Source organism: Scyliorhinus torazame, chromosome 16, assembly GCF_047496885.1.
Source record: "Scyliorhinus torazame isolate Kashiwa2021f chromosome 16, sScyTor2.1, whole genome shotgun sequence".
In the NCBI taxonomy this organism is placed as follows: Eukaryota; Metazoa; Chordata; class Chondrichthyes; order Carcharhiniformes; family Scyliorhinidae; genus Scyliorhinus; species Scyliorhinus torazame.
Genome location: NC_092722.1, coordinates 141854391 through 141876840, shown reverse-complemented (window position 1 = coordinate 141876840; position 22450 = coordinate 141854391). Strand labels below are relative to the sequence as shown.

At 50.4% G+C, this 22450-nt stretch overlaps 1 protein-coding gene across 1 annotated transcript in view; it reads left to right on the top strand.

The window, feature by feature from the left end:
* jakmip3 (Janus kinase and microtubule interacting protein 3) overlaps positions 1-22450 on the top strand; it is a 569034-nt gene that overhangs the window by 284087 nt on the left and 262497 nt on the right. Inside the window, exons 5-6 of the mRNA XM_072479157.1 lie at positions 328-441; positions 6027-6173. Of these exons, the coding sequence (XP_072335258.1) occupies positions 328-441; positions 6027-6173 (261 nt within the window). The remainder of the gene's footprint in view (positions 1-327; positions 442-6026; positions 6174-22450) is intronic.

Sequence of the window (22450 nt, the reverse complement as noted above, 5' to 3'; positions counted from 1 at the left end):
GAGGTAGGGTTATATCTTTGGAAATCACTCAAATAATGGAGTGCCAACATTAAGTGTATGATTTCACTGTACATTCCCTTTTCTGCACCTCATTTATTATTTCCTTCATATGTATACATATATATATAGAGCCTAAGCTGATTTGCTTGAATTTTCGTCCCATCACAAAAGGGCATAGTTTACATTTTAATGCATAGGCAAAATGATTTCCTGCCTCTAATTGAATAGCTGTGGCAAATTCTTCAGTCTCTTTGGTTATGGTTATACAGACATGTGCAGTTTTGTTGATGTCCAGTTATTTGCAGTTGATCTATGTTTCAGGAACAGCAGCTGGATGAAAGGGATACTAGGCGATTCCAACTGAAAATTGCTGAATTAAGTGCAATTATCAGGAAACTAGAAGACCGGAATGCTCTGCTGTCTGAAGAAAGAAATGAACTTGTAAGTGCCTCTGATCAGGTTGACTTTTCAAGAGCCTGTCCAGATATATGCATTTTCATTAGCCCCTAGAAATCACATGGTTATCTCGGTAATGTTTTTTCTTTCTGTCAATTTTCCCTACAGAAATAATGTAATCTAAGGTCAAATGGGATGCCATTTGTAAAGGCAGTATTAGGCAATCAATAGTGAGGCAGTTTTTTTATGGGACTAGTTTTGGGAGAAGGGGTAGCAGGTTTAAAATGGATTAGGGGAAATTACTTCTCTCAAAGGGTTATGAATCTGTAGAATTCACTACCCCAGAGTGCGGTGGATGCTGGGACATTGAGTAAATGTAAGGAGATAGACACACTTTTAATTAGTTATGGGTTGAAGGGTAATGAAGAACAGACAGAAAAGTGAAGTTGAGGCCAAGGTGAGATTACCCAGGATCATATTGAATGGCAGAGGGCGCTCAAGGGGGTCCTGATCTTTGTTCCTATGTTATTATGTTCTGTTCATCAACAGGTTGGAGAGTTGAAATTCTCCCCTTGTCTTAATTTTGCTAATAGTCTTGGTCAGCAAAAAGGAGATAGGAAAGTTTGTATTCACGTCAACCTTTTCATTAAAATTATTGACAGGTGAAATTTGACTCCTTATGAGACAAGCATGCATGTAAAAAGGATATGTTGCCACAGCAACTTTTTGGGGGTCTGGTTGACGCAGTTGGCTCGATGATTGCTGAGAATTAGATTGTGCCAACAGCATGGGGTTCAATCCCTGCTCCAGCTGCGGTGGATTCAGGACCTGTCTCCTTGCTCTAGTCATTTTGTTTTCCAATTAAGGGGCAATTTAACATGGCCAATCCACCTAACCCGCACATCTTTGGGTTGTGGGGGTGAGATCCACGCAGACACGGGGAGAATGTGCAATCTCCACACAGACAGTGACGCAGGGCCGGGATTGAACCTGGGTCCTTGCCGCCATAAGGCACCAGTGCTAACCACTGCACCACCCTGCTGCCCTTCCTTGCCCTACTCATAGTGTAGATTATGGCATTGTGGGTCGGACCTGCCTTTGAGCAGAAAACTCAAGAAGATGGAGCAAGTGCATATGTGAATATTTGATTTAAATGTTTGTCTACATTATATATCTGAACCAAAAAAATCTTGGATTAATGAAAAAATCTCTGTGGTGCATAAAAAGGCCATTCGGCCCATCGAGTCTGCACCGACCATTCAAAAGAGCATCCTAACTACACCCAATCTCCCGCCTTATCCCCATAGCCCCACCCACCTTTAGACACATTGGGGAAATTTATCACATCCAATCCATCTAACCCGCACATCTTTGGACTGTGGGAAAAAAGTAGAGAACCCAGAGGAAACCCACGTAAATACGGAAAGAAGGAGCAAACTCCACAAAGACAGTCACCTGAGGTCAGAATTGAACTCGGTTCCCTGGTGCTATGTGAGGCAGCAGAAATAACCATTGTGCCACCGTGCCACCTAAAGAAAGGTTATTCAGGCTAGTGGTACATTAACATGGCTCTATTCAGGGAGCTGTAGAAACATATATTGTACACTGAACCCTTACCACTGGACCAGTCTGGTTTTCAACCAGAGGTGTAAATGCAATTTTTTTTCGTATCTTGGGCGGGATTCTCCCCTACCCGGAAGGGCGGGGGTCCCGGCGGGATGGAGTGGCGGGAACCACTCCGGCGTCGGGCCGCCCCAAAGGTGCAGATTTCTCCACACTTTTAGGGGCCAAGCCCTCACCTTGATGGTTAGCCCCGCACCGGAGTGGTTGGCGGGCCGCCAGCCGGCGGGAATGGCCTTTGGCACCACGTTAGTCGGGGCCAAAAGGACTTCGCCGGTCGGCGGAAGTCCGCGCATGCACGGGAGCATCAACGGCTGCTGACATTATCCCTGCGCATGCGCAGGGGGGGTCACCTACGCGTCGGCCATCGCGGAGACCTACACGGCCGACGCGTAGTAAAAGAGTGCCCCCACGGCACAGGCCCGCCCGTGGATCGGTGGGACTCGATCGCAGGCCAGGCCACCCGCGCCTCCTCAGGACCTGGAGCCCACCCGCGCCGCCAGTCCCACCGATAAGGTAGGTGGTTTGATTCACATCGGTGGGACTGGCATGACAGCAGCGGAACTTCGGCCCATCGCGGGCCGGACAATCGCCAGGGGGGCCCGCCGACCGGCGTGGCATGATTCCCACCCCCACCAAATTTTTGGTGCTGGAGAATTCGGCAGCTGGCGGGGGCGGGTTTCACGCCACCCCCCGCCGATTCTCCGACCCGGCGGGGGGTCGGAGAATCCCGTCCCTAGATCTGCTGATGGATCCAGGGAGATGAGGAGGGAGTGGGAAGACTGTTTTGTGATCAAGTAACCTGGAAGATGGGTTTGCCTTAGCTTGATAGGAGCTAATTACTATTTTTGGACTCCATTCACCCGGTTGCAGGCAACCAGATGGAGACTTTGACTAGATGTTGGATGGGTAGATCTGCAACACCAGAATGAAGCTGAGGAACAGAGAGGAGGGAGGGAGACATTGTTGGTGTTGGGGCAGCATCAATGGAGGAAGCAGCAAAATGGCTGTGAAATAGTTTGGAGCTTTGATGCGGGAGCGCAGAGAGATCAGGCCTTGGGGGGGAGGGTGTCATTGATGGGGCCTAGAGCGATTAGGAGGGTACATTTTTAAGGAGCCTGGAAAGAACAGGAGTGGGATGATGGGGCATTGATGTGGGGCCCACAAAGTTCAGAAGAGGAGAAGAGAAGATCTCAGGGGCCAGGAGGATTGTGAGGAAGGGAAAAGACCATGGGGGATGGGTGGAGGTTGTGCGGGCAGGAGAGATGGAATGAGGCTGTGGGGCTCTGGGGGGGCGGGGGGGGGGGGCATCTGATTGCTGATAGTGGAAGAGGATGGTCTCTGACTGCTGAAGAGGTTAGCAGCTTAGATAAAGGGTCTTGGGGAAGCACTCCTGCTCCTGCTGTCTTACAAGAAGCATTGGAAAATACTATCTCTTCCCTGCAGCAGTCCTCGTCTGCATGTGGCAGCTGGGTTTCCTGAAGCTGGAACTGAGTTAGCCAGCATTAATTCTGAAGCAGAGAAAAAAGTCAGAGGAATGCAGCTTTATTAAGATATTTAAAGGAGGGTGCCACTGTTAAAACCTGAAATGGGCTCATTTGAGGCAAGCTGTACTTGGCTTGGAGATTTTTTTGGTCCTTTTAAAACTCACCTGACTTCAGTGTACATATATTTGAGGGTTAAAATTTCCCCCAAAGTTTCAGTCATAAATAAGGAGCATATTTTACTCTCTGTGTCAAGCTAAAATGAACTCAAAGGTTGAAAACCATGATAATAATAAACTTTATTCTTGTCACAAGTCGGCTTACATTAACACTGCAATGAAGTTTCTGTGAAAATCCCCTAGTCGTCACATTTTGGCGCCTGTTCGGGTACACAGAGGGAGAGTTCAGAATTTCCAATTCACCCAACAGCAAGGCAGAGAGATGATTGGCTGCTAATCGTCCCAAACTATTAACAACTCAGTTTTATAATAGAATTCTAAGTATGGATTAAGAAAAGACCAAACATTAAAATTTCAGTGCAATTTAACATTGGACACTGCATCACCACTCAATCTGACCATTTTTCACCATCATCACTGGCACCGAATTCTTCCCTCTGAATTTACTTAAAATTCATAAATATAAGCCATTTTCAAGCTTCATGGAAAAGCATTACAGAACTTCAAGGAGCATTGGAATCTCAGTGTAAGTTTCTCTGGTATTCTCTGGCAGTCTAATGGATCTTAGCTTATTATGCTATGTTGGGTGGATTTTCACTGAGCTGGGATGACTCGGGAGCCCTTTAAAAATGGCAGGCGGTCTCAATTCCTGAATTCCCCATCCGATTCCAGGGCTGTACGATTCTCGTGAAAGCCTTTTGGGAGTGCAGGTGGAAGAAAGTGACAGAAGCCTCAGATTAGTTGTGCACAGAGATGTTTATTGTGTTTTACAATTCCCCACCCTCCCTATGGTGATACCCCCTCCCAAACCCCCAGCCCCCTCATCCCTAACCTACCCCACACCCCCTCCCCCGGTGCCCTCAGTGATCCTTACAAAGCCTGATGTGGCAGTCTTGAATGTATGTGAGAGGAAATAGTGCAACCTGCTCAGTATTTTTAATATGTAATAGCTGTGTAATATTATGTCTTATGCATTATGCGTGAGGCTAATGCTGTAAATAAACATTGCATATATTTCGAACCATTTCACATTAAATTTAAAATCATATTTTAGTAATTTAAATAAAAGCAGGTTTGGAACATGAAGAAAAATTATGATATTAGGAACAGAAGATAACATGCTTATTTGTGTTGTGCTTCAATCTATAGATACATTTTCCAATTAAATCTGGGATGAGTAAGGGTTCTATTCATGTACATAAGAACATAAGAACTAGGAGCAGGAGTAGGCCATCTGGCCCCTTGACCCTGCTCCACCATTCAATGAGATCATGGCTGATCTTTTGTGGACTCAGCTCCACTTTCCGGCCCGAACACCATAACCCTTAATCCCTTTATTCTTCAAAAAACTATCTATCTTTATCTTAAAAACATTTAATGAAGGAGCCTCTACTGCTTCACTGGGCAAGGAATTCCATAGATTCACAACCCTTTGGGTGAAGAAGTTCCTCCTAAACTCAGTCCTAAATCTACTTCCCCTTATTTTGAGGCTATGCCCCCTAGTTCTGCTTTCACCCGCCAGTGGAAACAACCTGCCCACATCTATCCTATCTATTCCCTTCATAATCTTATATGTTTCTATAAGATCCCCCCTCATCCTTCTAAATTCCAACGAGTACAGTCCCAGTCTACTCAACCTCTCCTCGTAATCCAACCCCTTCAACTCTGGGATCAACCTAGTTAATCTGCACACCCTCCAGTGCCAGTATGTCCTTTCTCAAGTAAGGAGACCAAAACTGAAGACAATACTCCAGGTGTGGCCTCACTAACACCTTATACAATTGCAGCAGAACCTCCCTAGTCTTAAACTCCATCCCTCTAGCAATGAAGGACAAAATTCCATTTGCCTTCTTAATCACCTGTTGCACCTGAAAACCAACTTTTTGCGACTCATGCACTAGCACACCCAGGTCTCTCTGCACAGCAGCATGTTTTAATATTTTATCATTTAAATAATAATCCCTTTTGCTGTTATTCCTACCAAAATGGATAACCTCACATTTGTCAACATTGTATTCCATCTGCCAGACCCTAGCCCATTCACTTAGCCTATCCAAATCCCTCTGCAGACTTCCAGTATCCTCTGCACTTTTTGCTTTACCACTTATCTTAGTGTCGTCTGCAAACTTGGACACATTGCCCTTGGTCCCCAACTCCAAATCATCTATGTAAATTGTGAACAGTTGTGGGCCCAACACTGATCCCTGAGGGTAGTTATCAATCAAACAGGAAATATTAGCCTGACTGTTTTCACCCAACACTCTTCCTGCCAATCTTCCCATTGCAGAATCCTAGGTCTTTGTCTAAACGTCAATTCAATCTCTCTCATTCCATATTTTTACTTTAGCTCAAGCGACTGCGTGAAGCGGAAAGTCAGTATAAACCCCTCCTGGACAAAAAGAGACGCCTCAGTCGGAAAAATGAAGAAATGAGCCATGCCCTACGGCGTATGGAAAATAAACTGAAATTTCTCACGCAGGAAAACTTGAGGATGGTAGGTTGTCAAGCAAATTCCCTTCTTTATCATGTGGGAAGTTGTCATATGGGAACGATGTCATGCTTTTTAATGCTGCTTAAAGGTACTGTAAACATTCAAACCACAGATGCTGAGATTATCCGATGCATATTCATTTTATCCTTCCTTGCCAGTGAGGTAAGTCACAATTGCGATTACGAATGTTGGAGCAATGGTGGGCAAAACATTTTTGGTGTGAGCCTAAGATTGCACATCATCTCAGGCGAATGATTTAATGTTGTCTCATCCAAAGTTACAATTTTCAGGAATGCAACGATAATGTTGAGCGAGGAATTACTGAGGTCAGAGGCCTGCACTGAGTGGGAACAGTGACTCAATATGATTTCCCCAAAGCAACAAATTAATGGCCAGAGAGCTGGTTTTGCTATCCATTCACTCACGATGGAGGGAGGCATCCGCCCCTGTGCCACTTTCTTCTTACCTCCCTTCTCTCATAACCTCTCCTGTTCCCTGACCCTCATGGATGTTGCTGATTGTGCTTGTTGAACCTCTTATTCTCCACATATCCTTCTCTTTGATCCTCCTGCTGGTTAACCCTTCCTCTCACCAACACTCCACTAGACAAACCTCCTGCTCTTTGCTTCTCCCACTGAGTACTTCCCTCTCCCAAACCCTTGCTATGAGCGAGGGCTCAGATAATGAATGACGAGAGGCAGGAAGAGTCGCTTCAGAGTTAGAGCAGTTTTGAGTTGCAGGGTTGCAGAGGTAAGCCACAAACTGGAGGGTTGTCAAGAGGGAGGGTGGGAGGCAGGGAGGGTCGTCAGCAAGAGAGACATTCAGAGAGTGGGTGAGGTTGCGCCACATTGGCACCGATCAAGTCACGTGACCCTACATCACACCCGGTGTATACCAAAATTAAGACAAAACTCCCACCACTAAACATGAATACAGCTCCATTAACTGCACAATGTTATAGTGGAGCAACTTAAAATTGGGCAACTTAGAACAGGGGCTTACTGCATTTGAATCTGATAGTCTGGTTCAGAAGCACACACAGAGTATCAAAAAACAACAAAGAACAAAGAAAAGTACAGCACAGGAACAAGCCCTTCAGCTCTCCAAGACTGTGCCAATCATGATTCCCTAACGAAAAAAGAAATCTCCTGCCCTTACTTGGTCCGTATCCCTCTATTTCCTCCCTATTTATGTATCCATCCAGATGCCTCTTAAATGTTGCTAATGTGCCTGCTTGCACCACATACTGTAGCACCTTCCAAGAGAGTCAGTGTTTATGCCCAGGAGATTGCAACTATCTTTGTGCTCTTTCAATTCTACTCGGCATGCCTGTAACTGTAAGAGTCACTGTGGTCTTAAACATCATCACCTCTGAATTGTTTCAAGGATCAGCAGTGGATCTTAATTGCATTTCTTAAGTTAGAGAACATAATTGTTTGTTACAGGTCACTTGTACCCTATTGGCAAGGGCTGGGCAGCACATTCAATTTCAAGCAAATGGAGCAAAAAAAACATAAAGGATAATGCGATTCACCTCTGGGCAGGTACAGGGCTTTATTGATGTTGTCATCAAGGTGCTGAGCGAGCAGACAGTGGGATTCCTTAATCGGATCTCTGCAGGGCATCAGAAACAGGGGCACACCTGACATTCACTCAATGCCTCTTTGTATAATTAGTTCCATTGAGTGTTCAAGGCTACAGGACGCTGCATGGCTCTCCATGAGATTCGCTACTCTCTCAATGGAGGAGCTCTTACACTCAAAACCTGAGCCATAAGCAAATGGACTCCTCCGTTCACAGCCCATGATTCACATTCATATAAATAGGTCTTTGAGCAGGATTCGAAACGGTGACACTGGGTGAAGGGCAGGAGAGAAAGGATAGCAGGAGAGGCAACTGTGGGTAGCCTGCCTCTTAGGATGGGTGACGACACAGCGCTGCTCAGCTGAGCACAGTTGCAGGGCCCTGGGAGTCATAGGAAAGGAGGCTCAACTTTGAACAGCAGGAACAGATGCGATCCCACATATTGGAGTTCCTTGTAGCAATGGGGAGTCATGGGTTGAGAATGGAGGAGTCGGTCCAGCTCATGTGTGTCACAATGACTTAGTAAGAAGTCTTACAACACCAGGTTAAAGTCCAACAGATTTATGTGAAATCACTGGCTTTCGGAGTGTAGCTCCTTCATCAAATTATGTTGTAAGACGTCTTACTGTGTCCATCCCAGTCCAACGCCAGCATCTCCACATCATGGCTAACAATGACTCAGGGCTTTAAGAGCATGAGGTTCTTCATTGGGACAGTGAACAAGCTCATGAAAAACCGTACCCAGCAGCATTTGAGTAGATACAGGAACAGTGCACTAACATGCACAGAATGCACGTTGTTATGATCCCAATACAGATCAAGTATCCTTTATCTTCAGAGCTAATTGAATTTTGGATTTCAGATCATTTTGTTATCAGATATTGCGTCTAAACTGACTGTACAATGGCTTAAGCCTGAGCTAGCTATAGTCTAAAGTAAATAAAATAGCTAGAAAAGTAAGATGAATAATAAATACAGAGTACCTGTATTAAGTTTATTTTTTGATGTGTTCACCAGAAAAATCCCATGTGCAGACAAACAACTAGACTTCACGCCCTAAAGATTGATGAGGTTCAAAAAGAATGAAGTTCTTGGATGTGTTCGGTTTTTGAATTTATGGATTACGGATAGTGCCGAGACAAATAACTCTAAACTGCAGACTAAAAGAATGAAGCCACAGGTTTCACAGTTTAAACCAAATAATTTTGCTAAATAAAAATCAAAGAACGTGAATACTAATAAGCACAATATCTTAAACAGTTATGTAAAAGATATTACAAATAAAATCAGCATAGATGCCTATACTTTAAACTGAACTTCTCACCTCAACTTTCCTTCTACCCCATTTACCCTTTTCACCCAGATATTTATCAGAAATTGGAAGGTTGACCATTTAGTCTGAATATGGTTTCAAAGATTTGTATAAAGGGTTGAGATTTTTTGGGCCTTCTGCTTACCTCTAGCAAAGGTTTCTTCTTAAATCCCCTCCAGCTACCCCACAGTTGTAGACTCCAATTTAAACTCGGCTGCCATGAATGTCTCAAGTGGATCAGAAGTCCCCTGGTTCCAATATTCTTTAATTCTGAAGTTTTGCATTAAAACTTTCTGTCTCTTCTCAGCTTGGATATCCCAGAGGTCTAATTCATTGTTAAGAGCTCTTCAGTTAACAAGGGACTGAAACATTTTTAGCCAGGGTACAGAATTTCAATGGAACTCTCCTGGAAAGACATTTTTTTGCTTTGTAGCCAGATTGTTGTAAAACTAAAAAAACAATATCTTGCTCTATGTACTCCTATAATTAACTTCTTGTTGCTCCTATTGGTCATCTCCTAGACAACTTGGTCACACGATCAGTTGCTGGCGGCAAGGCCCTTTGCCAGAAACCATCTCCTAGAGAAACCTAGTTCTTGAAGAAATCCTCACCCCAACATAAAACACAGGTTTTTCCTCAGATGCATGCAGGCCGTCACAATGCCAGTCAGTGGCACTGATGGCACAGAGATACACGGAGGTGTCGCCAGTTGCACCCAAATAATGCTTCTCCGCAGCCATCTGGAGTGCCTGCCTGGTGCAGTCATGGAGGCAGATGATTATACCATTCCTCATAAACAACCACCACCATCATTTCTCTCCTGGTCCCTCTGACTGAGGAACCATTTGTGCATTAGAGCCCAGTGAAGGAGGCTGCCGCTGCAATGATGTAGGTGCAGCAGCCTCTGCAGATGCCCTTACAGGCACCGCTATGGCTGAGACAAGAGCTACCTGCATCACATATGCAAGCAGAGGCAAGTGAGAGCATATCTGAGGCGACAAGGAATGTGTGCAAGTGGCTGAGAGCAAAGGCAGACCAGTCACTGATGGTTTATTTAAACTAAAAAGTACACTTTTTCTCTTGATCAACACAATGTCAATATTGAAACTTAATGCCAGATGTGTGACCTTCCATTCTTTACTGGTGACAGTGGAAAAGTGAGAAGAGGCGAAGAGGGGAAATTAAGGGTCCTTGAAACAAGGGTTATTTAAACCTCTGCGCAGACATGGATCAATGAGTGGAAGTGTTCTCCATGGTAACTCAAAATGAGTTCAAGACGTGGCAGCACGGTGGCGCAGTGGGTTAGCACTGTGGCCTCACGGCGCCGAGGTCCCGGGTTCGATCCCGGCTCTGGGTCACTGTCCGTGTGGAGTTTGCATATTCTTCCCGTGTTTGCGTGGGTTTCACCCCCACAACCCAAAAATGTGCAAGCTAGGTGGATTGGCCACGCTAAATTGTCCCTTAATTGGAAAAATTGAATTGGGTACTCTAAATTTGAAAAAAAATGAGTGCAAGACAATTCTCTCCTGAGTTATAAACGTTCAACTGGAACGTGTCTGGATCAAATGCTCCCTGGCATTGATAGCATCCAGATAAGACCCTCGAATGCTATGCCAGTGCTGCCCACCTCCTTGTGAAACCAGGACACCCCGTGTTGTTTTAAAGAAAAGAAGATCTTCCTGAAGACTACAAAGGGAAATTACATATTTTGTTTTATTTTTCCGATGTGTGGCAACTATTTGTGGCACCCAGCATTTTTTTGCACCAACCTCATCTAATAACGGCACAATCAGCTTTCAACCAGGAACCCCGCTTGTGTTTTTCGGAGAAAAATAGTTGGTAAATTGGTGTGGACACCTGACATATCAGATTGCATTAGAGATTCACTTTGCTCACCCAGCAGTATCCTTGCATTTACAGGATGAGGTGCACATCTTTCAATAGGCGAATATGTTTATGCAGGCAGCGATTCAAATTGGGAGGCTGTGACTGATTTATGTTGCATAATGAACAATGACCTGCAGACAAACTTGTCCACATACATTGGATTGCCAATAGCTGGGAACAGCTTTTGAACTTCTATGCTTCTGAATCTTTCTAAAGTGACACTGGCAGGACAGTGACATTAATCAATCTGCAGTAAATAAATGTGTGAAGCAAGTGATCGATGTCTTGTTTGCTCAAGGAAGTAATTTAATCTTTCCTTGTGAACAAACAGCAGGAACATGAGAGGATTGCGGGAAGTTTATAGAGTGGTAGGATTAGTGAAGGTCCAAATTATACAGAATTCACACATGGGGCAAAATTCTCCGTTATCGGCAGAAAGTCCGCCGATCGGCGCAAAAAACGGCGCAAATCCGACTTGCGTCATGTCGGAAAAATGGGTCGAAAGTCTCCGGCCCGAAATGGGCTAGCAGCGACGTAACGGGATCCGTGCTTGCGCAGTGGTTCACACCGTGCAGCGTCATACGCGCCGCACGGCGTGACGGCTCATAAGGCCGCGCTGCTCCCCCCCACCCAACCGGAACACCCGACCGGAACACCCGACTGGATGGCTGGCCGCCGTTCAGCCCCGAGGTTCGAGTCACGGGATGTGGAGGCGCTCCTGGACGCGGTGGAGCAGAGGAGGGACGCCCTGTATCCCGGGCACGGCCGCAGAGTTGCCCCACGCCACAGCCGACGTCTGTGGAGGGAAGTGGCAGAGGCCGTCACCGCTGCGGCCCTGACACCACGGACAGGCACCCAGTGCCACAAGAAGGTGAACGACCTAGTCAGAGCAGGCAGGGTGAGCCTCCCCATATCCCCCCTCCCCCATATCCCCCCTCCCCCATATCCCCCCTTCCCCATATCCCCCCTTCCCCCATATCCCCCTCCCCCATATCCCCCCTCCCCCATATCCCCCCTTCCCCCATATCCCCCTCCCCCATATCCCCCCTCCCCCATATCCCCCCTCCCCCATATCCCCCATATCCCCCCTCCCCCATATCCCCCCTCCCCCATATCCCCCCCTCCCCCATATCCCCCACATCCCCAAGTGAATCCAGCCCTAACCTTAACCTCTGCAATGCACGCGCAACCGATGGCGTGCATTCATATACCTGCCTAACAGTGTTGCCTTTTACCCCTGCCACCCCCCCCCCCCACAGGATAAGCGCGCACACAACAATAGGGAGCATGTGAGGACTGGAGGAGGCCCCGCTGATGAGTGGCCACTGACCGAACACGAGGAAAGGGCCCTGGAACTGGCTGGCGGACCTGACGACCGGGAGGTTGCTGATGCAGAGGTCGGGGGCGTAGTAGCAAGTGAGCCACCGACAGCCCGCCCCCATATCCCCCCTCCCCTATATCCCCCTCCCCCATATCACCTGATCACTGCCTGATGTCTAACCATGCATGCTTCATTATGTATCGCAGGACCAAACGTCCAGGCACCCATCCCCGCAGATGCAGACGGCCCGCAGGATGACCCTCGGAGGCCACGGGAGACGGAGAGACACGAACCCTCCAGCATGCGACGCCCGCAGGATGCCCCTCGGAGGCCACGGGAGATGGAGAGACCCGGACCCTCCAGCATGCGACGCCCGCAGGATGCCCCTCGCACACCACGGGAGACGGAGAGACCCGCACCCTCCAGCATGCGACGCCCGCAGGATGCCCCTCGCACACCACGGGAGACAGAGAGACACGGAGCCTCCAGCATGCGACGCCCGCAGGATGCCCCTCGGCGGCCACGGGAGACGAAGAGACCCGGACCCTCCAGCATGCGACGCCCGCAGGATGCCCCTCGCACACCACGGGAGACAGAGAGACCTGGAGCAACAGGGAGACGACACCCCCGTCACGTGCGGGAGCGACCACCCAGCGACGAGGGGGGCAGACACAGGCCCCCGTCACATCCGAGCCAGCACACCACTACCCAGGACACCACTACCCAGGACACCACTACCCAGGACACCACTACCCGGGACACCACTACCCGGGACACCACTACCCGGGACACCCCTACCCGGGACAGCACTACCCAGGAAGACGAAATACCGGACAGTGACACAGAGTGGATGGGTGGAGACGAACCCCCACCCCAAAGTGCCATGGACTCAGAGTGTGACGAAGAGTACGACACAACGCCACTGCTGTCACCAACACCCTCCACCATCGCAGAAACACTCACCTCGGTTGGGCACTTTAGTGATGAGGCGTTTGGTACACTCACTAGTGCGCACAACACAGCCGTCCCGGTGCAGCAGGTGGAGGTAGGAGCAGCAGAGGGGCCGGGCGGTCGGAGGGCAGCCCAGCCCAAGCGAACATCTGCCGCCCAGATGGATCCCGGGTTCCTGGAGTTACCACACCCACACATAGATCCGATGCAACCACCGACCCGGAGACGAGCGAAGGGGGTGACGGGCAGCTTGCGGCGGCTGCAGTCGCAGGTGGAGGAGTCCACCCGCGTCCAGGAGCTGCCACCCAGGCTGACACCGCACGGGTGGCGTCCGCGGTGGAGGCAATGGGTGCGACGGTGTCAGACATGGGGAACGGTTTGCGAGGCCTGGGGCTTTCCGTGCAGGCGGCGTCTGTGGCCCAGGACATGGCAGCCCTCTCACAGGAGGCCATGAGCCAGTGCCAGCGCCAGATGGCAGAGGCGCTCAACGCCATAGCCCAGTCTCTGCAGGCCATGGCCCAGTCTCAGCAGGCCATGGCCCAGTCCCTGCAGGCCATCGCTGAGGGCATCGGCGCCAGTGGCCATGTGCGAGTCGGCGTCGCACTGTCATCAGCCACGATCGCAATGGGTAGCCCCTGTCGCCCAGCAACCAGCCCCTCAGCCGGGGATGGCGTCCCTCGTACATGCCGGGGATGGATGACCGCGACAACATGTATGAGTCGTGTACACTGCCTTGGTAACGGGCGCAGACGTGCAGGATCATCATGCGGTGGTCGCAGACCACCTGTATGTTCATCGAATAGGTCCCCTTCCTATTGGTGAAAACGGCCCCGTTATCTGCAGGTGGCCGCACGGCGACATGCATCCCATCGATCGCGCCCTGGACCATGGGGAACCCGGCCACGGCAGAGAAGCCCACGGCCCGGGCATCTTGGCTGGCCCGGTCCACGGTGAAGCGGATATAGCGGTGCGCCATGGCATATAGGGCATCTGTCACTGCCCGGATGCACCGATGCACCGATGTCTGCGATATGCCGGACAGGTCCCCACTCGGTGCCTGGAATGACCCCGTTGCATAAAGGTTCAGGGCCACCGTAACCTTGACGGACACGGGGAGAGGGTGTCCCCCGCCAGTGCCACGCGGTGACAGGTGTGCCAGCAGGTGGCAGATGTGTGCCACGGTTTCCTGCCTCATCCGGAGTCTCCTCCTGCATTCCCGGTCCGTGAGGTCCTGGTATGACTGCCGGGGCCGGTACACACGGGGCGCCCTCGGGTGCCTCCGTTGCCGTGGGGCCGCGACGTCCTCCTCCCCCGCCTATTCCTGTCGGTCAGGTGTCCCTCCAGCCTGGGCGGCTGCCGCCTGTCCCTCTGCGGCAGCCTGCGCCGCCTCTCTGGCACGCTCCTCCTCCTCCTCCTCCTCCTCCTTCTCATCCAGGGCAACATAGACATGAGCGGTTGCCGCCACGGCGGCCAACATCGCTGGATGATCGGAAAACATGACGGCCTGGTGGGGGGGAGGGGAACGACGACATGTCATCATTGCCCATATCCCCTCCTCCCCCCAGCCAGGTGGCATGGACCGCATGGGTCCAACTGTTGGAGGCTGGCACCTGGCCAGGTGGACCAACTCACTTGCCCTCGCATCCCCCTCCCCGGCACGGACCCCCCATCCCCCTCCCCGTCACTGACCCCCCATCCCCCTCCCCGGCACGGACCCCCCCCCCCCACCCCCCTCCCGGCATGGACCCCCCATCCCCCTCCCCGGCACGGACCCCCCCCAACATCCACCCCGGCACGGACCCCCCCCCCCAACCTCCACCCCGGAACGGATCCCAACCTCCACCCCGGCAGGGACCCCCCATCCCCCTCCCCGGCACGGACCCCCTTCCCCCTCCCCGGCACGGACACCCCCCCCCAACCTCCACCCCGGCCGGACCCCCCCCCCCAACCTCCACCCCTGCACGGACCCCAACCTCCACCCCGGCACGGACCCCCCATCCCCCTCCCCGGCACGGACCCCCCCCCCAACTTCCACCCCGGCACCGACCCCCCCCAACCTCCGCCCCGGCACGGACCCCCCCCCAACTTCCACCCCGGCACGGACCCCCCATCCCCCTCCCCGGCACGGACCCCCCCCAACCTCCACCCCGGCACGGACCCCCCATCCCCCTCCCCGGCACGGACCCCCTCCCGGCACTCCCCCGGAGCCCAGCCTACTCTAACCACCGCCCCCCCCCCGCCGCACACACACACACACACAACCCGAGACACACCTCTCCTCACGCATTCAGACTGCGGCCACGCCATCGCCTGCCCAGAGCCAACCCCCCAGGCCGTCACTCACCTCCACGCTGGTCGGCGTGACCCTGGAGCACAGGGTCACGCCGATGAAAAGGAGGTTTAATTTACGTCGACGTGACCGGTCATCACGTCGACGGGACTTCGGCCCATCCGGAAGGGAGAATATCGGCAGGCCGAAAATCGGCTGCCTTGCGCAGACCCGTGACATTCTCCGACGGCAGCGGCGACATTAACGCCCCGCCGACTTTTCTCCCTTCGGAGACTTCGGCAAACGGCGGGGGCGGGATTCACGGCGGCCAACGGCCATTCTCCGACCCTCTGGGGGGTCGGAGAATGACGCCCCTGATGTCTCATATCCAGGACAAAGTTGCCCTCTCGATTGGTACCCCATCCACCGCCTTAACCATTCACACCCTCCATCATTGACAGTGACAGCAGCGTGTACCTTCTACGAAATTCATTATGGCAGCTTGCCAAGGCTTCTTCGACAGCACCTTCCAAACTTGCAACCTCCACCATCTAGAAGGACAAGGGCAGTAGGTGCATGGGAACACAGCCATCTGCACGTTCCCCTCCAAGCCACACATCAGCTTGACTTGAAAATATACTGCTGGATGATTTTTGTGACGTTCACTGGGTCAAATCCCTGGCATTCCATACTGAACAGCACTGTGGGTCTCAGAATTGCAGTGGTCTAAGAAGGCAGCTTACCACAACTTTCTAAAAGGAAATTATTGCCAGCAATGTTCCCATCCCATAACCGGATAAAAATATACGGCACAAGAAAATTACCTAAACAAATTTCAAACAGTTCTACTTTCAATATTTAGCTTGTTTGAAATCCTAAACTTTGTGTTCACCAATTACTGACTCCATGGCCATAAAAATAACTTTTTATCAAAAACCTTTATAATTTTTAATATTTAACATAACGTTAACTGATAATTTTTCTCTATCCTGATGATAAGAGCCCTAGATCTTCTGATCCCTCCTTTTAACCAAGTCTGCCAATCTAGGTATAATCTTAGTGAATGTCTTCTGCAGCCTCTCGCATCATCCCAAAGTAAGGTCTGGAAAACTTGACACGATGCTCACTTTGCACTGTAACTATGTACATAGATTTGCTTTTGTACTCGATCTTAAGATTGTATGTTTGGTTTACACACAACTTTATCAACTTGTCCTACACTTCTTCAGACCTGGTTCAAAGGCAACGTCCCCCATCCCATCAAATTGTGTTAGGTGCCCACATCTTGCTGGCATTCTGTGGGTAAGGGTAAAGCCCAGTTTCCGGTCTGCTTCATTCCCTCAGCTTCAGTCATACATTGTATGCTGTACCATCCGATTTGCTCCAATTTTTGGAGAGGGAAAAATATTTTGGCCAATGTTTTTATGCTTCTTGAAATATTAATTAACCTCGAAAAACTCACGTGATGTCACTTTAATGGTTCAAATAATACTGAGACCCAGTTGGAAAATGTTCTGCCTCAATCATCTCCATTGTGGCATGGTGTGGAATGCCTATATTGACATGAGTTAGATTAATAGTTGGTGGTCTGTTCATTATTTCATAGGAATTAGTGCACTAATAGTGGCATTGCAAATAGAATAAAAAGTTGCCAATGGTAAGTTAAGTGGGCAGTCTAATTACTAGCCAGTGTGACCTACCTTTGAAAACCGTGCATAGTGAGGATAAATGTCCAGAATGAATAACCTACTTCTCTACCATAACGTTACAAACCCTGGGAAATGGTGTAATCATTGAAGCGGTGAAGTTACGGCAATGAGTAAGAGAACCTAAAAGTACCACCAGCATATTAATGCGTTATCCAAGTATATTTCCCTTTAGTTTAATTAAAAAATAAATAACATTGTTTTTTCTGTTATGGGTGAAAATTTGCTGACCACCTCTGATCCCCCAACGTACCTACACTCTGTCTTCGTGAAGCAAATGCGAGTGGATTGTACATGGACCTTGTGCTGTGCTATCCAAAGGGAAATATTTATAGTCTGCCAGTGCCGATGATAAATCTTTCTTTAAGTGATGACCAAGCAACAGTGCCAGCTCCGGGAATCTGTTCAGCTTGAAAAATCATTTCACAGTGACCGGGAAAATGCTTTTAAACCAACATTGATAAATCAGAAATATATTTCATCTTCAACATGACCGTAACGATTCAGCAGTCCTGAGGTTTTATTTTGTGTGCAGGAAGTGAAATTTGACAGTCATGGATATGTAAGAATGAGGCTGATATGTCCTTTTTGTCACAAGAATGAAGTCAAAGTTTCCAATTGACTCTTCAGCCACAGGTTAGATACGCCATTGAAACTACATCTTGTCTGTTTATCAATTACGTGCGCCCATAAAAATCTGACTGCGACATTTAAGAGAATCAATATTAATTTAAAGGTTATCCATATAAAAATATGACGATAGTTGAAACTGAAACACTACCAAAATTGAAACTGCAGTCTTCCTGTTGGGCTGATTGATGTTCAAATAGAAAATTAAAGTTTGGAAAAGATTCTGTTTATACAGTGTTACTGTATTAGAGAGAAGACAAAATCCTTGTTCCTTTGCCCTTACTGTCCCTAATTAGTACATTTTTGAAGATGTTATGTTTCCTGGTGCAGAATGCCCCCGACGGCAGTGGGATTCTCCGTCTCGCCAGCGGGCCAATGGGGTTTCCCATTGTCCCTTCGGGACATCCTCAGGCGTGGATGAGCTGCCGGCGCAACGGAGAATCCCGCGAGGGAAGAATCCCGCCCCATGTGTTTCTCAATCCCTGAACGATGGCCAAGTTTGAATAATCAGCAGCAAGGTTTCAAGGATTTAAATTAAGAGTGTTATTTATTCACAAATTCACCTCAAAATGTTTACGCTACATCAATCACTCAGCACTCACACACAACAGGCATACACTCAAGAAAGATACCTAAAGGGAGATAACGCACTTTTATCAATTACAGACAATTAAACTAAAGGAACAGTTCATAAGTCATGCGTTTCACTCATTTGAGGGAGAGGTAGTCATTGCAGGCTCGTTGAAGAAGGCATTTTCACTCTGAAAGGGAGGTGGTTTCGATACTGGAGGTGTATATTAGCATTGTTGCAGGATTCCTTTGAAGAGTTGGCCTTTTCAGCAGATCATGAAATTGGTTACTTGTGGAATCCTTGCTGGCTTGTGGGCAAACTACACACCCACCCCACAATTTTAGAAGAGCCCTTCAGTGAGGATATGTGGCTCATGACACAAGCAGAGTTGGGAACCATGGGGAACCACAGTCACAAATGGAGAGCCAAAAAAAAGTCACTTGCTCCTGAAATTCTTTCACTGACAGGCTTTGAACTATGCAAAAAACACCTTTCTTTCAGATTCAACAGTTAGATGCTGTATTTTATGGTATATACATTTTTAACATTAATAGGACTCTGGTCTGCAACAGTGTGTTCAGCATTACATTCACAAGCATTGTGGAAGTGTTGTGATGCAGTCCAGCACTTTTCCCATTTGTAAAAGTGCTCTGATACATTTAAAACTGAACAAAGCGCCACTCGGAAACTCAAGTGTCATCTACAAGATAAACTGCAGCAACTCCCCAAGGCTTCTTTGACAGCACCTTCCAAACCCACAACCTCTACCGCTTAGAAGGACAAAGGCAGAGGATGCATGGGAAAACTACCTCCTGCAAGTTCCCCTCAAAGCCTCAGTCCACCTGACTAGCAACTGTATCACTGTTCTTTCACTGTTGCCAGGTCAAAATCCTGGAACTTCTTTCCCAACATCACTGTGGGTGTACATGAACCACATGGACTGCAGCGTTTAAGAAGGTGACTCACCACTACCTTCTCAAGGGCAATTAGAGATGGGCAGTAAAAATACTGGCACAGCCAATAATACTCACACTCCATATAAGAATAAACAAAAACATCCCCTAGGTCCTGCCTCCCTGCCTATCCTTCAAATTACAACCTTAATTCCCTCACTTCGCAGAGGCAGAGCTGGAGTTATTGCTGGATGCCTTGGAGGTGAGGTGGGACACCCTATTTCCTGGGGTGGGAAGGAGGTTGCCACCCAATTATGTCAACTGGGATTGGGTGGAGGTGGCAGAAGCCGTGAGCGCAGTGGGCTCCACCATGAGGACTAGACAGCAGTGTTGAAAAAAGCTGCACAACCTCCTCAGGGCGGCCCTGGTGAGACACCAGCTCTGTACCCTTGACACCACCCCCATCCCATACATTATATCGCCACACACAGCACCCCCTCCCATCTATGCGGCCCCCACTAAGCGAACCTGTAGGCAGTGCTGGTTGAGGATGGGCAACCCCCCAGGTCAGCCAGGATGAGGCACCTGCTCCTTGCTCCCGACAGTACCCCAACCCCGCATAACCCGACCCCACTCCCAGCACGCCCGCTGAGGCCCCCACCGGGAGGACCGGTAGGCAGTACTGGGTGAAGATCGGAAATGCCCCAGGCCAGCCAGGGTGAGTCACCAGCATGTCTCCTGGCACCACCCCTGCCCCACACACCCATAATACATCTCCTCTCCCAGAGGGCGACCAACCCCCATCCTCCGGCAGTCCGCTCGCACCCCACCCTGCACCACATGCCAACACACATACCGCCCGCCATGGCCGGATGCCCTGCACACACAGGCCACTCGCTGCAGGCCCTCTGTGCTGCTCGCATCCGAGTGTCTCACACTGTGAATTATCTGTCCCCCCAGGAGAAGGCAGCCTACAAGCATCGGGAGCGGGAGGGACTGGAGGGGGGCCCACTGGACCTGCGGCCCCTCACTATCATTGAGCAGATGGCGTTGGGTCTGGTCGGTGGGGTGGGAGAGCGGGCAGCCGTTAAGGCGGAGGTCAGCATGGGACAACCAATCGAGTATCCAATGCGTTGTGATGTCCATATCACCACATGTGTCACCCAAACCCCCCCGACACCACGCCTACCCATGATATCCCCATGCATCTTGCATTGTGTCTTGCAGGGTCACCTCCTGCTGAAGCTGGAACAGCTGCTATTCGTCACCCCCAGCCACAACCCCAAGGCTCACCTGGTGATGAGGCAGGGCCATCTAGGGTCCCTCGCCGCAATCCTGCAATACCCCGGAGCACCAATCCGGGGATGACACCGACTTCTCGTCACTGCTCTCACCAACACCTGCCACCATCCCAGAGACACTCACCTCAGTTGGGCACTAAAAGGCTCCCGGCGCATCCGATGCACACGGTACATGCAGCGGTACATCAGGTGAAGATAGGAATCCCTGAGGGGGCAGACGGTTGGAGGGCGGCCTGACCCAAGGGACTAGCTGCCTTCTAGACAGGTCCAGCGCTTCTGGAAAGGGCGATCCCATCAATATTGGAGATGCAGGTGCTGAGCCCAGGACTACTTGAGGAGTGTCAGCAACCATCCAGCACCTGCAGATGCAGTTCGGGGTGTCCAACCACCTGCAGGAGCAGGAGGCAGTGCCAACAATTCATGCCACCCAGGCCAACACCGCACAGGTGGCGTCCACAGTGGAAGCCGTGGGTGTGAGGGTCATGCCATGGGTCAGGAAGTCCAAGGCCTGCAGCACTCTATGCAGGCAATTGCAGAGGTGCAGGACAAGGCAGCCATGTCGCAGGCAGTCATGTACAATAGCCACATTGACATTGCTGCGGCACTCCAGCGCATGGCCCAGTCACAACGGGCCACGGCTGAAGGCGCTGAGAGCATTAGCCTGGCGCTCCCTGACCTGAGCCAGTTGCAAAGGGACCTGGCAGGGTCACGGAGTGATGTGACATAGTCCCAGAAGGACACGACACAGTCCCTGTGCTCCATGGCCGCGAGTGTTGAGATACTTTGAGATGCGAGTGGGCCTCCAGGACTGGCAGAGACAGATGATGGCGGAGCCCCCTGGAGCTCACTCCAGCTGTGCTTCCCCATCCCAAAGAGTAGCCTGGGGGCAGCCGGGCATCCGGGAGGAGGAGGTGATGGGGCCCATGTCGGTGACTCCATCAGGGGAGGTGCTGGAACACAACAGCATCTCTGAATCCCTCCCCCCCCCCACCACCTGTCCCTGGCGAATTGATGGACAGCGGGCAGAACAGGGTGGCACCGTGTCACCTGTGACACCCGGAAGATAGCTGTGTCAATCCACGCCCGGTCGCTCCAGAAGACGGAAGCCAAAGGGGACCCAGGCCACAAGGTGGGAATTTCAGCAAGCCTCCTCGACCCCTGAAGTACCACCTAGGGTCACCTAGATGGAGCATTAGGCCAGGTAAGATTTGAAAAGTAGAAGCCAGTTAAGTTGGCACGGATGCAGCACATAGGATTGCATTAGGGGCTAGGGCACAGTTATTGTACATAGCAATGGCACAAATCAACACATGTTCACTGACATTCCAAAGAGCCTCAGCCCTCTATCTGAAGGGTGTGAGGGATGGGCTGGGTGCAGAGGGTGTGCCAGATTGGTTGGGGGGAAGTCAGTGATGTGGGGTGTGAGTGTTGGAGGCTGGCATGGGCCAGGGCCCCCTGGATAGTCAGGGGTACCCCCCCCCAAGGTTGCCCCCGGTGGCGGCAGGGGACTGGGTCAGAGGTGTGGGGGTGACATGTGGTATGGTCTACCTGGAGAGTGATCATCATCGCTCATCACACCCAGGTTCATGCATCGCCCCCTCGCCCGGGACTCATCCCCACACCCACCTCCCCTTAAAGTCTGTGGGCCTGGTCCTTGTGATGCATTGTCTCGCACGCAGGCAGAGATCACCCGGGTGAACAGTTAATGTGACACCATAGCGGGAGTCAGACTCTGTCAACCAATGCGGACCACCAGAGCTCCCACGGAGTGGGACGTCATCATCCTTACCCCATGGATCAGACCCGCTGATACTGTCAATCCAGGGCCAGCTCCCTCTGGGTGAAGCTGGTGGGA